We start from the raw sequence: 16290 nt of genomic DNA on the forward strand, positions 1-16290 counted from the left end.
AGTTTGAAGGACAGTCGGTTTATAATAAAATTGTCTTTCATGTCTCGAGTATTCACATTGTGATTATCTACGGACTCCAATAACAAGTTATTAAGATGTGAACTGTGAGTTTTTCTGCCCATCTAGGTAAAGACAACTTCAAGGGAATTACTGGTGGTAGGACCTCTTGTGAGTCCGCGCGGGTAGGTACCACCACCCTGCCTATTTCTGCCGTGAAGCAGTAATGCGTTTCGGTTTGAAGGGTGAGGGCAGCCGTTGTAACTATACTTTTTTTTTTTTTTTTTTTTTTTTTTTTCCTACCTAAGCTGAGAGCCTTGAGAGGCTATATCAGCGTAACCCTAACTTTAGTAGGTGAGCTCACGGGGCTCAAACCTGACGATGTTGCTAACACGAACCCTAGCAAGAGTCGTGCTTCGCAGAATCTACCACCGGATCGGAAACGCGACCCACTGAGAAGATCCGGCGAGAAACTCAGTGGGCTGTGTCTGAGAGTTAATTTACTCGTCGAGCCCTTCGTCGCAAGCGACGGGTTCGACGAGAACGGTGACCGGTGCTTGAATTACCTAAAAGCACCGTTAGTGGATCGGGTGGATCCGAGATGACGTGTTTTGGGCGACGTCGACTGCTTTCCATTCTGTCCGCAGGATCGGGAATGTAGTTACCGGCGGCCACGATGAGAGGGTTTTCGTGTCGTGCCGCTTTATCGAAGTGGCGCATGGACGCCGACTGCAGATACTTACTGATGGACTCTAAGTCCAGGTCGTCATGGAGGTCGACGTTCCTGACGAACCACGGGGCTCCGACGGCTATCCTGCAAAAACGGGATTGAATAATTTGGAATGATTTCAAGTGTATGCGGGCCGCGTGAGCGAACACTACACTTGCATAGGTCATGACGGGGCGTATGCAAGTTTTGTAGAGTGTCACCTTATTTCTAAGGGACATTTTACTTCGCCTACATATCATCGGGTAGAGACGTCCTAGAATGAAGGCGGCACGATCGCGTACCGTCTTGATGTGGGGGCGGAATGTCATCCTACTGTCGAGGGTGACGCCTAAATATTTGACCTTCGGGGCCCACGGTATGGGCTGGTCGAACATCGTGATCGGGCGAACGGCGGGGGCGGGGGTATTGACGTGCCTAGTCGGGAGGGGGATGCTCAGCGTGGTGTTCGGAGGGCGACCCCTTTTGAAGAGCACCGCTGTGCTTTTCGTGGGGTTAATGTCGATGCGCCACTTCCGGAACCACTGTCCCATGGTGGTAGCTGCGGTCTGAAGTCGTCGATGAAGCAACGCCTTCTTCCTACACGAGTAGTAGATGGCGGTGTCATCGGCGAAGAGCGCCAGATGGGTCTCCGGAGACCGGGGTATATCGTTGATATACAAACTGAATAGTAACGGGGAGAGGGCGGAGCCTTGCGGGACTCCGGCTGTGACGTGACGGGGCCGGGAACGCGTTCCCTCGACTCGATATCGGAACGAACGGTTCGACAAGTAGTCTCGTATGATGAGCACGAGTCTGTCTGGCACTCCCATGTTATACAGTTTGAATATCAAACCGTTGTGCCAGACTTTGTCGAACGCCTTCGCTATATCGAAGAATATAACTATACTTGAGACCTTAGAACTTATATCTCAAGGTGGGTGGCGTATTTACGTTGTGGATGTCTATGGGCTCCAGTAACCACTTGACACCAGGTGGGCTGTGAGCTCGTCCACCCATCTAAGCAATAAAAAAAAAACTCCCATTAAAATCTAGTACTAATCCATGTATTTTACTTGCTTGAATAAAGCTTTCAGTGAAGAAGCTTTGTGAAACAATACTCCTTATTATTAATAGACGAAAACGGAAGTTATTTTTGCATTAAAATTTGGAATAACTAACGTTTACTTTTCGATCTTGGATAATATTTAGAATCCTTAAATTTTATTACCACTATCCTCTACAACTTTTTCCAAAGAATAAAGTCTGAACTTAGCCACTCAAGTAAAGTTGAACGTATTTTAAGGTTTTTCAAGAAGAAATCGAGTACATAATGAGTTAAGTCGATTTCAGGCGCGGTGTATGTAAATCTTATCTCGGTAATTGTGGCCGGCGTCTAATCTAATCGCACGCGGTGCGCCTCTCGGCCCCGCACAGATTTAATTAAGAAACACAGTGTACTCGTCTCCGCAACGCCATTTCGATCAACATTGCGTATTAGCTACTTCAACAAGTAATTATAAAACGTATTAGGGAGTCTTTCCCGCAAGAATTAACATGACAATAATTACTCGCTTGTGTTCACCGATGAAGCCTTTATTGTGTATTTATTTGTGATCTCGCGCATGTAGCTTTTATGTCGTCGTGGTTCAAGGATAAGGACGCTCGGTGTACTCTTAGCTATGTAATTATGTCGATGTTCAAATGGTACAGGCAAATACCCATTTTTCTAATGAAATATATGGATAGTTGTTGCATGTTCACGAATAACTTTCGCGATGAAGTAGTAACGTCCTGTACAAAAAAACCAGCATAAATTGTAATTTGCGTAATGACTTGAAAAAAAAGGTAAAGTCTTGCGCTCTCCTTGCTTATTTCAGTAGCAGTAATTAAATCCACTTTATGGGCAGGGACAGTTCTAATACTATTCAATTGTGACTCAGACCTCATGTCTTGGTGGGTGGCGGTATTTTCGCACGGACATCGTCTACTATAGACTTCTGTAACCACTCAACACTAGGTGAGCTATGAGCTCCTTCAGCTGTCTATACAAATAAACGCAAAAACGGTCCCACTATTCGACCTGTTTCTGACTCAAAGCAGTCATGCCATCCAGACTCAAAGGTGGGACAGACTTCTCGTCGCTTGAAACGCGAGTTCCGTGCGTCAGCAAAATTCCACTGTCTTGCAAAATCCTCTATCATGTTAAATTATATATTTTTATATATTTATTTGATTCTGATTCTATAGAAACAGCGTTCGGATTCCAACCTTTCATACAAAATATCTTTAAAATCTAAATCATATTTAAATGTAAAGATTTTGCGTTCAGACAAAACGTTTTATCGCAAATCCAATATAACATGAAAACTTGTTCTTCAAACTTCTCTTCAGCAGTTCGAACAATTAAGATAAAATTGAATAGGAATTAAAATTTTATAAGCGGTTCGCAGATAAGCGTTGAGCGTTGAACTTGACGAAGTTCGCAAATCTCATAGCATGGTTCGAGGGCATCGCGAAATAAGTATCCAGCGAGACTGCAAACACTTCCAAACTTGCGTTAGTAACTTTGAAATTCTCAAGAGAAATATTTTTTTTAATGTAACCATGTAATTCTCATAAAACTAAACGCAAGATCTCATTCTGGAAAACTTTCTAAGATACTTTTACTTGTATGGATTTTATACCAGTTAAGTACAATTGCAACTTTGAGACATAAGGTCTAAAGTGTCAATTTATACTAATATATAAATCTACAGTGGTTTTTACGGGTGTTTTTTTTCGCTTAGATGGATGGACGAGCTCACAGCCCACCTGGTGTTAAGTGGTTACTGGAGCCCATAGACATCCACAACGTAAATGCGCCACACTTAATAATAATGACAATAAATAATAATGTTAATTTTAAATGCCCAGCGGGCAAGTACAGGTAGTTGTATTATAATAATGGCTGTCAAACTGGAATGCATTACTGCTTCTTGGTGGTGTAGTGGTACTTATATAAGCGGGTTATACGGTAATATATGCGGTAATACGCCTCCCGTCCTCGCGTAGCTGAAATAGCCCCTTAGGCTACCAGCGAATAGGTAGGGACAAAAATGTCCTATCCCAGTAAATCTGAAAGCATGACCACTATGATCTATGTCTGGGAGCTTCAATTAAGTCATTATTTTTTTGCATATACGTTATATAACATTTTTTTCTAAAGTAAAAGTAAAAGATATAATACACTCCCTGAACTTAATTGCTAAGCGGAGTTGTCGGAAGTGGCAGATGCAAATATGATTCGTAATAGCTTCAGCGGCCAACTAATTTCGTTCGTCTGCGGATCCTAATAGATTTAAGCCTTGATATCGTCCATCTTGTTAGTTGAAAATTGCATCATTTTATGATAAAATTATATGCAAATCCACTGGATTTACAGAAGATAGTGGCCATCTTCGTTGAAATTCACTTGAACATCATAATAATATATCACTGGGGGTAATAACGTTATATTCCAAGATTTTGTGAATAGTCTGTGTGAAGAATAGGTGAACGAAATCTTGTCTAAACAAATGTTTTTTTTCATTATTGTTCTTTCGATATGTTTTTTCAAGTAGTATAGTGATTGAGGTGTATCTCATTTATTTAGATTTTTTTTACACTGGCGGACTTAATGCCTAAGGCATTCTCTACCAGTCAACCAAAGGTAGTGCAGAGTGGATAGTGGTAGGTGCAATTAAATTTATATTAAGTTACAAAAAGTATATACATACATACATAATCATATATACATACATACATTCAATTTTGATGTTGATTAACTAAGAAAAAATATACAAATAAACCATTTACAAATTTGCTTTTTTTTGCCTAACGTACACGTTCTACTGGACATCGTAGGTCATAGACAGATAACTAATCATAATGGTACCTGCAAGATAAGGACAAAACCTTGAATTTCTATATGAAATTCCTAATTTTTTTTATTTTTTATTGCATGAACGGGTGGACGAGGTCACAGCCCACCGGAGCCCATAGACATCCATAACGTAAATGTCGCCATCCACCTTGAGATATGAGTTCTAAGGTATAGTTATAGTTACAACGGCTGCCCCACCCTTCAAACCGAAACGCATTACTGCCTCACAGCAGAAATAGGCAGGGTGATGGTACCTACCCGTGCGGACTCACAAGAGGTTCTACCACCACTAATTACACAAATCATAATTTTGCGAGTTTGATTTTATTACACGAAGTTATTCCTTCACCGTGGAAGTCAATTGTGAACATTTCTTACGTACGTATTTCATTAGAAAAATTGGTACCCGCCTGGGATTCAAACACCGGTGCATAGCTCAACACGAATGCACCGGACGTCTTATCCTTTAGGCCACGACGACTTCAATCAACCGGATACGATCAAAGTAACATGGGATTTGAAATTAGAGCGCTAGAGTCAGTGCCCCTTTGCTTATTTTAAAGGTTCGCCCCCTATCCTTTGAAGAGATTGTGAATTGAAATACGACATCGAGTATCTAACCTTCCGTGCTAACTTATTAAAAAAACCTCATCATAGACTATAGGTGGCAAAACATGATTTATGGAAGATTTTAACGAAAAAAATTACGTAGTTTCTTAACTCTACTTGAGAGGTAAAGTTAGAGCGACCTATTAACTCGTTATCTTTTAACCACCTTTAATTTCGGCCCTTCTTTTTATCTTAATTGTCGAGGTATTAAGGAGGAAAAGTTGAAGTTCGGAGGCACCGCGGGAGATGTTCCCATCCCTCAGGACATGCCTCGAAGGCGTCGTTTGATTTATAATAGACCGGTATGAAACTTCGCCCATTCTGGCGCGTGCCGCTCTCGACCTCTTTAACGACGGACCCTATCGCCGCAGGAGATGATTCCTAGACGTGTTTAACAACATTACGACAGATTTAATTATGAACGTTTAAGGAATATCCATGATATTTTCAGGTTTCTGAAGATAGATAATTTACACTCGTTGCTTTCTTTGAAGTTATTTAAGAATTTTGTACAATGTTTTTCAGTGTTGCGTTATAATATTCACCCTGTTTATTTATACCGCGAAGCTATTATGCCTACTATTTTGAAACGTAGAATAGTCGTCTATACTAATATTATAAAGAGGAAAGATTTGTTTGTTTGTTTGTTTCGAATAGGCTCCGAAACTACTGGACCGATTTGAAAAATTATTTTTCCATTAGAAGCCGATATTGTCCCTGATGAACATAGGCTACTTTTTTTTATTTATTTTTTATTTATTTTTTTGGTTTCATGTGTTTTAATGTTTCCGAAGCGAAGCGAGGGCGGGTCGCTAGTATTAGAATAAAATTGAAACCGTAACCTCGTGTTTTAAGGTGAATACGTCATTATCTAATCTCCGACATGGTCAACTAAATGAGCGCAATGAGCAACTTTATATGAATTCGGTTTACATGCTATCTCACCCATTTTTGAAAACTCTTTGATTTGAGTTATTATAAAAAAAGGATAATGTTTTCTAATGAATTCTAAATATATTTCGTACACTACCACGTTCGTTTAATTTTCATTTTGTATTCTACTAATAAAACCATTATATGTTTCACTATGATTGGATGAAGAACAACAATTTCTTTAAAATACTCGTGTGCCACATGTCGTACATTGATCCGTACTACGTACGTATGAAGGGTGGGGTAGCCGTTGTGATAATACTGAGACCTTACGGCCTGGCCACGGGGATCGGCGGTGCGAACAGCGAAGCGGTGGACGAGACGACCATTCGCGCAGCACCGTTTGCAGGCCACGGGTACTCACGTTCGCCGCCGCGACTAGTAAGGAAGTCCGACAGCGAAATGTTTATATCGAAATTATCTCGATATTGCTTACAAATTAATAGTTTTTTGGTTCAGGACCTATTATTTGGAAAAGATTGTGAAGTACATGATTTGAATAAGAATCGGAGTATACCTATAGATGGAGAATTCCACAAGAAGTACGAGAAATACTTTGGGTGGCTAGACTTCCAAATAGCTGGTCTAGCTAGTATTTCAGCTATATATTTTTTTTATTTAATTTTCATTTTGTAGTCTACTAATAAAACCATTATATGTTTCACTATGATTGGATGAAGAACAACAATTTCTTTAAAATACTCGTGTGCCACATGTCGTACATTGATCCGTACTACGTACGTATGAAGGGTGGGGTAGCCGTTGTGATAATACTGAGACCTTACGGCCTGGCCACGGGGATCGGCGGTGCGAACAGCGAAGCGGTGGACGAGGCGACCATTCGCGCAGCACCGTTTGCAGGCCACGGGTACTCACGTTCGCCGCCGCGACTAGTAAGGAAGTCCGACAGCGAAATGTCTATATCGAAATTATCTCGATATTGCTTACAAATTAATAGTTTTTTGGTTCAGGACCTATTATTTGGAAAAGATGATGTGAAGTACATGATTTGAATAAGAATCGGAGTATACCTATAGATGGAGAATTCTACAAGAAGTACGAGAAATACTTTGGGTGGCTAGACTTCCAAATAGCTGGTCTAGCTATTCTATTTCAGCTATATATTTTTTTTATTGCTTAGATGGGTGGATGAGCTCACAGTCCACCTTGTGTTAAGTGGTTACTGAAGCCCATAGACATCCACAACGTAAATGCGCCACCCACCTTGAGATATAAGTTCTAAGGTCTCAAGTATAGTTACAATGGCTGCCCCACCCTTCAAACCGAAACGCATTACTACTTCACGGCAGAAACAGGCAGGGTGGTGGTACCCACCCGCGCGGACTCACAAGAGGTCCTACCCCCAGTAATTACGCAAATTATAATTTTGAGGGTTTCATTTTTATTACACGATGTTATTCCTTCACCGTGGAAATCAATCGTGAACATTAAAATTTGTTGAGTACGTATTTCATTACAAAAATTGGTACCCGCCTGATATTCGACTACCGGTGCATCGCTCAACACCGGACGTCTTATCCGTTCGGCCACGACGAGTTTAAAAATATAAAAAAAAATTAATAAAAAATATAAAATATAAAAATTTCGGCGTTCATTTTTCGCGGCGAAAACAACTAAACTCATTTAATCACTGCACTATTCGCCGCGACTACCGCTCGACTCCGTGGCTTGCGCCGTCCTTATTCATGCATTTGTTTTGCTTGCCCGCCGCATCGTTAGTCGCCCGCGCGATTCGCTCGGTACATTCCGCCGGTCGCTTCGCCGGTCGCCGGTGCGCGTGGCTTTTTAGGTACATTTCTATGCTCTTATTTTAGTCGCTAGACGCTTCGCCGTTCGCACCGCGCGAATATTCGTATCGGCGAATGTCCCGTGGCCAGGCTGTTAGAACTATATCTCAAAATGTGTGGCGCATTTACGTTATAGATGTCTATGGGCTCCAGTAACCACTTAACACCAGGTGGGCTGTGAGCTCGTCCACACATCTAAGCAATAAAAAAAAAACTAAATTATAGCTTAAGTAATAATTCATGTATAAGTTTTTACATACTGAAATTTCATCAAAATCCGTCTAGTCGTTTTTGGGTGATAGAGTAACAAATAGCCACTATCCTCACAAGCTTTTGCATTTATATATTTAGGATGAATTCATCGCTGGACTCCACCATTCTAACTAATCGTCGACAAAATAAGCCAAAAGCTTAAAGAAGTTCTATCTCATAGTATGGCAAAGTGAATAGATATTGAATTAACAAATGAGTCGTCTATTATCAAAGGCGGCAATCTGTACATTTGGACAAAAAAAATTTATTGATATGTCAATACAGATTTATTTGAATATAATCGTCTCCTTCAAAGAATACGGTTCAAAACCTGCATTAAATAAAGGTTAATAGTTAACCTGTTATTTATCTAAGATGTCGTTCCGAAGAATTTTGTGACTGCCAATGGAATACAAAGTCAATAATTCGTTTTTCTGATTTACCAATCATTGTCCAAAAGTCAGATTGCCGCCTTTGATAATAGTCGACTCAAATCTTGTATGAGACAGTATCACAGTAATGCATTTCTGTAGTCGTAGGTACATATATCTTTTCGAGACGGCTTAGCTTATACCTGCTAAAAGCCCACTTAGAAGCCTCTTCAACAGCGGATTTGCGCCAAGGACTCTTAAACTTCTCACGAAATCTGCGACCAATAAGTTATTTTTGGTTTGATGCCAGTTACATAAACTTAGATAGCCTTAGATATGAAATGCTATGAAGCTGTAATAATTTTTCGTAAGTTAATAATTAGTAAAAAAAAAATCTTCCATTTGAAATATTTTAATTAATAGATACTAGTGCAATACCAAGAACGAATGGAATCATTAAATTCCGAAGGGTACGAGCGCTCGGTTATTGAAAAAAGTGCCCTGTGCAGTGCACATCTTGACTCAGTTTGCTATTACTGCAAACGGTATTAAGGCACGAGAAATATGCCAAATTTGAACAGCCGGAGCTCGCATACGGCGCGAGTGTAACATTGCTGTGACTCGTTGTGGCATGTTATTGCAAACCCACATACGTGCTACTGCCGACTATCTGACATTTCATGCCGATGAACTGACTACGTGCGCATACTTCCCGATATTTGCATAAAACAGAAAATCTCTTCTGAATACATCGTGAATATTAATTTATAAACAGCATTATTATTGATATTACTACATAGTAATCGTTTTCGAATACACATAAATTAATACCACAGAGATTTTAAAAGTTTTAATATGTTTAAGTGTCTTTCGTTGATGATACCTACTAAAAATAAATTTTGTTTTTTGTATTTTTTTGTCTCATATAGATGGAAGTGTCCATAGCACACCTAGTGTTAAATGATAAGATCGAAATCTCAATGTTCTTTATCATGATTGTCCTACCCTTTAAAACGGATCACATGATGGCTTCGTAGCAGAATAACGAGAGTGATGGTATTCATTCGTGAAGGCGTATTGTGTAACAGACCACTTTTATTAATTTAAATTATCCAATATACAATTTAAAAATATGTTATCCGAAAATTATGAATACCATATCGTTTTTGTAGAATAAAGGCTATGCTGAGATTGGCAAACGATATGCCCATTCGTTGCTCCGTTGCTACGTGAAAATTAAAATCAACATTCCTCATTTATAATAATAAAATTATTCACTACATAATGAAAAAATGTAAAATATAATTTAAATGTATAATTATAAATCAATGTGTCAATATTTTTTTAAATTAGATGGTAGGTAGTACAGTACCTATTCAAATCGACGATACTGTCAGTAATAGCCTACTTACTAAAAAGGATTAAAAAGAAGACGAATAACATTTCCGTCGAGCCTGACAACGAAAACTATTCGAAATTACCCCTTAAAGTCGTTTTACTGAAATCCAAAACGTAACTTATATTTTTGCTGTTTCATCGTAATATTTGCATGTCAATAATTCCAAAAAACATACGACCGAAGAGGCAAATCTCTTTAACCAATGCGGGAAACTAATGGCACAGGCGAGGCTTTCGAGAAAATCCGCTTCTTGTTGTCAATACGGGGCAACCGTGATGGCTCCCCCAGTTAAGCCTTTATTTCTCAAGTAAAAGAACACTATCTTGGCTTTTATTGCGCTCTCGCCGCAGACAGATGTAGTCAAATAAAATGAAGAGGAAACAGTCACTCAAATGGAAATCGATGCTAAAATGTTTTATTTAAGTCGACGAGACGTTAAATGACAACTTCGTAATACAGGGCGCGTTAGGAGTTTCCAGAAATCGACGTTTTTAATATAACTAGTGGCCCCGCAGTAGTCGAAATTCGATTGTAATTAATAGAAATTATAAGTTTAAACATTATTATGGTTCTATTGTCAAACACTATTATAATTGGATACTATAATCACAGTATTCGCCAAAACTGCACTATAGATCAATAATATTAAAGACAAAAAATCTACGAATAAATAATAAGTCTTATTAGCAGCAAAAAATATTAATTTATATTCAATTCGATCATAGACTTTAAACAATAACAAAATTTTCCCAATTGACAGTAAACAAAGAGTATATTTTTATGTATATGTTGTGTCAAATACATGGTACTGTGTGTAATGTTTTCTTTATTGATTTAAAGTATCTTTTATGCATTCTTTAAAAAAATATTAGCATTGTGCACTCTTTCTCTATATTCTTTATAAGTGTGAGAAATTTCATACTCCTCCGTCCGCGCAAGTTTCGTAAAAAGGGGTACAAAGTTTTTGCTTCACGTATTACTATATAAATAATTAAGGACAGTGTAGTGTGCAGCTCACCTAACCTTATATTTGTAACTGCACACACTAAATTATAACAGTATTACATGAATTGTCGATGATGATTGTACTTGACTATCCAGACTTTAGTGACAAAAATACTTTTACGCTACAAACTGACGCATCAAAACTTGGATTAGGCGCCGTACTGTCTAATAGCAATGGCAAGGTAGTCGCGTATGCCAGCCGTAACTTGAAACCAGCTGAGATGCGGTACCCTGTGATTGAGTTAGAATTACTCGCTATTGTTTGGGCAGTTCGACATTTTAGACCTTATTTATACGGTAAAAAGTTTTATATAAAAACTGACCATAAGCCATTGATTTACTTATTTAATATGACCGATCCTTCAAGCCGTTTAACTAAGTTTAGATTATATCTTGAGGAGTACGATTTTGAAATCAGCTATGTCCCAGGACGGCACAACGCAGCTGCAGATGCATTGAGCCGGATACCTATTACATCCAATAGTTTAAAGGAAATGCAACAGCATGTAGTATCGTTCATGACAAGAGCACAGGCTCGTAGGTTACGAATTGACTGTGACAATAATAACATGACTACGGAGGTATCCTCTACTCCAAGGCCTGATCAACCTAAAGTAGTGGAAATCCTCAAACGACCAATTCACGGCGTTGAATTGATTCTATTTTGTAATAAAAATATATTAAAACAGATAGAAAAATTCAAACATTTTACTAGTGATAATGGTAATTGCAAATTCGTGCCTGAAAAATCAGCAATTTTTATAATTTCTCAATCGTTGTCTACCGTAAGTGTGTTAATGAGAGAATTATAACGTTTTTGCAAGCAAATCAAAATAAACGAGCTCGTAATAATTAAAAGTAAGCGCTATGAACGAATTGTAAACAATTTTGTAAAGGAAATAAGCCATTTGAAAGATTTTCCCAAGTTACTTGTCATTAAAGATGTGACAAGTATTACTGACAAAGACACAAGGACTGTGATCCTAAATGACTTCCACCTGTTACCCACGAGTGGCCACGCGGGGGTAAACAGAATGTTAAATAATATTAGGAAGTATTATTATTGGCCAGGAATGACCAATGACGTATCAGAATACGTAAAGAAATGTTAAAGTTGTCAGATTCAAAAGCATTCCAATAGACATACAAAGGAGCCAATGGTTATCACATCCACGGCATCCACTGCTTTTGAGAGAGTTAGTTTAGATTTAATGGGGTCATTAGATGTAGATAATTTTAATTATAAGTATATTCTGACGTTACAATGTGATCTGACTAAATATGTTGAAGCTTATCCTTTAGAAAATAAGGATACAGTTTCAGTAGCGCGATCATTTGTAAATAATTTTATTCTGAGGTATGGTATCCCTACAGAAATAATAACAGACCAGGGAACAGAGTTTATGTCATCAGTATTTACTGAAATTTGCAATTTATTGCATATAAAAAAACTGCATTCAACAGCTTATCATCATGAGACTCTTGGAGGTTTGGAAAACACTCATAAGGTTCTAGGTGCTTATCTTAGGATTCAGTGTGATAATAATAAAACAGATTGGAGCAGTTGGCTTCCATTCTGGTGCTTTTCATTTAACACTACAGTTCACTCTGAGACAAAATACACGCCATTTGAATTAGTATTTGGTAAACATTGTAATCTACCGTCTAACATAGAACAAAATTCATATGTTGATCCCTTATATAATCCTGATTCTTACCCTTTAGAACTAAAGTACAGACTTCAAAGAGCACAAGCTGAAGCAAGAAACAATTTGTTATTTAATAAAAAATTAAGAAAAATAAATTTTGACAAAACTATTAATTCAATAAAATATAAGAAAGGAGATTTAGTATTAATTAAAAATCAAGTAGGAGATAAGTTAGATAAGATTTATTTAGGACCATACGAAGTCATAGAAGATGTCTCACCAAATGTTAAAATCTTAAAGAATAATAAAGCATACATAATTCATAAAAATAATACAAAGAAGTTTGTAACTTAAAATATTGTTTTATTGGATTTTTGTTAGTAAAGTATGAAATTTAATAACATTTTGTGTAATTTAGTTTAAGTAAAAAAAAAAAAAAAAATGGAATCATATAATAATATCATTTTTTAAAAAAAAGGGGGTAGGTGTAGTGTGCAGCTCACCTAACCTTATATTTGTAACTGCACACACTAAATTATAACAGTATTACATGAATTCTCGACTTGAATAGTTCTCTTTTATTTCACCTACAACACTCCAATACAACAGTCACGTCGAGGTGTGATCGGGTTTTACTAGTATATATAAATAAAGCTCAGTGTTTATATATTTGTCATTTATGCATCCCGTGCAGCTATTCCTCAGATTGTGGTGAAACTTAGTACAGCTATTCTTGTTACTCCAAGGTTATCTCATAATTACTTAAGAAAGCTAGAGCGTGAGTAGTTTAAAGAAACCAATGTATTGCATACAATTAGCGGTAGGCTCTGCGGAGCGTGTCGAGGTTTTACTATTATCAAATACATTTACATTATAGAACACTGCATACTATGATTTTCTTATTAAGTGCATGCATCGAAATATACTATTTTTACACATTACGTTTAGGAGTATATAATCTTCGACATATGAAATATAATATTTTTTTATTTTTTTACTGCGCCGCTTTGATTATATAGTGTATATAATCAAAGCTGCGCCCTTTAAGAATAATAATGTAATTAGAATATTTATAGTAAAACTGTTTTAAGTAATACTTTTATATAAATTATCATTTTTAATCAATCGCAACTTTATTGCCTAGACCGTTACGATAATTTTGAGTGTTTATCGAGAGTACATTTCGGCGAGATTAGCGAAAACTAATGTCCGTTTCTGACTAGAAGCGGGTGCACGGGGGGTTGTGGGTACTAAATGAACCAGTCCCCCCGGGTGTGGGGCGTGCGGTCTCGGCAGTTACCCGGCATCGACGTCACCTTGCGGCTTATCGGCCGTCCGGTCACGCCAGCTGTCGTCGCCTGCCATACGCTCACGTTACTTACACTAACTAAACTGCACCGATTACATTTACCTACTTAAATCTTATCTTATACCTTTACACGAGCAATTCTTGTATATATATAATCTGAATCTCGGAAACGGCTCCAACAATTTTCATAAAATTTAGTATACAGGGGATTTCGGGAGCGATAAATCGATCTAGATACGATTTATTTTCAGAAAATGTTGTTTTATTCGTGTTTTCAATAATATACTCTTCCCGACATCTATTGGCAAATAATAATACTATTTTTCTTAATTGAGAGAAACTAACTGCTTTAAAGACACAATAACACTAAAGCTATTTCAGCAGATGGCGTTTTTAAGCCACTTATCAAAAAAAAACATCGTCTAATATAAATCTTAATTTATGAACACTAATGTTATATTGAAGTAAACAAAATGTGTTAAGAATAATACACATTTCCATCCCTAAGTGGGTACTTTATTACGGCACGTTCTAAATGAAATGACAAAGCGTTCCTTATTTTATGTTTCCTCACAGCGCTCCGCATGTATTATGGTATCGTACTCTATTAAAAGTATCTTCATATTATTTTGTGGGATATTAAAGATAGATTGGAATAATATAATGCAACTCGTGAATTAATTTCGATTTTATTATCACTTGTTGTCATTCTTGGTATCACCATTTTTACAAATAAAGATATACATACATCTTGTACAAAATATGATTGCAACGAAATATGCAAAACAACTGAGAATACCGATTCATGTTTTTAATTCTTTTAAATTATAATTAAATTATTATAATTTTTTTAATATTTTTTATATTACTTATTATTATTATTTATTTTTAAAATTATTAAGTATCTTGAAAGGTTTTAAACGAAAAAAAAAAAATTCTTTGAAAGAAATACAACATTTTTTTTACAATACAAATAGGCCTTACCGTATACGAGCCGAAATTCTTAACAGAGCAAGCTAGTCAGAAATACAACTTTTTTTTACAATACAAATAGGCCTTACCTTATACGAGCCGAGATTCTTGACAGAGCAAGCTAGTCTCACGCTCCGACCGGCCGGCACCGTTACGTTCTGAATGACATCCGTAAACTCGGGCTCCTCCACCACTGTAACAAACAAAACAATGGTTACGTTCACAATCAAACCGCCCTCCTCTCTTACTCATGACCAACAACTGGGACTACACTACGTACATCAATAGAAATTAGAGCAAGCAGTCAATGAAATCTGAAAGATTCGAAAATTTATATTAGACTAGCGACCCGCCCTCGCTTCGCTTCGGAAACATTAAAACACACATGTAACCAAAAAAAAAAAATAAAAAAAAAAAAAAAAGTAGCCTATGTTCATCAGGGACAATGTCGGTTTCTAATGGAAAAAGAATTTTTCAAATCGGTCCAGTAGTTTCGGAGCCTATTCGAAACAAACAAACAAACAAACAAATCTTTCCTCTTTATAATATTAGTATAGATTCCAAATTTAATTGTAGGTCTACCTTTATTCTAATCTACCCTTTATTTTTTGAAACTAAAATATTCAAAAATATGTCTCGATTAAAAATACCAGTGGCAATTCATGCTCTTGACTGAATGGAATAATAACGAAACTAAAAGTCAAGTGCGGGCGGGCATCTTTAGACAGGTCTTGAATTAGACGGATTTTCTAAAAAGATATTTTAAATTTATGTCGACTGTTGGTGAGATAAGCGCTTCTATTGTAAAAATGATTTTTAAACATTCGACAACATAAAAAAACAATAACGTGACAGTTTATTAATTCTGTTAATATTTTCAAATTTACATTAACTATTAAAAATGATCATTTATTTTGTATGTTCTTTTGGTACTTATCAGTACAATTTTAATATAATTTATTATATATAATTTATATATAATTTATTAGAAACAAAAAAATGCAAGTTTCAGAATATCTTGGTGTATCTAACTTAACGTTAGATTCGATTTGTAATTTTCAAATTATCAATGCAGAACGCTTTTAACAAATTGAGTGGGCGATAAGGAATAATGTCGTCGTTTATCAAGCTCCAAGATAGATGGCCGTTACTCTGCTCTGCCCATTTTAAATGCGTTTGTCTTCAACTTGCCAAAATGGCGTTCTTTGTTTTCTTCTTAAGTTCTCACTTTCATCGACGTCGAAGTAAATGGCGAATTAAAACTTATATTCATTTTCAGAGTATACAAGGCCTCAAAATTTTTGCGATTTTCTAGGCAGGATAAATTAATATAGCAATTTCCATTCTTTGATGTAATTTTTACCAATTAACACTCA

The 16290-nt window shown here is 36.9% G+C and overlaps 1 protein-coding gene across 1 annotated transcript in view; it reads right to left on the reverse strand.

Moving 5' to 3' along the window:
- The window catches only part of LOC114249709 (lachesin), a 103930-nt gene that overhangs the window by 10883 nt on the left and 76757 nt on the right, over positions 1-16290 (reverse strand). Inside the window, exon 2 of the mRNA XM_028183368.2 lies at positions 15004-15107. Within this exon, the coding sequence (XP_028039169.2) occupies positions 15004-15107 (104 nt within the window). The remainder of the gene's footprint in view (positions 1-15003; positions 15108-16290) is intronic.

The sequence above is a fragment of the Bombyx mandarina genome, chromosome 05, assembly GCF_030267445.1.
Source record: "Bombyx mandarina strain Sakado chromosome 05, ASM3026744v2".
Taxonomy (NCBI): Eukaryota; Metazoa; Arthropoda; class Insecta; order Lepidoptera; family Bombycidae; genus Bombyx; species Bombyx mandarina.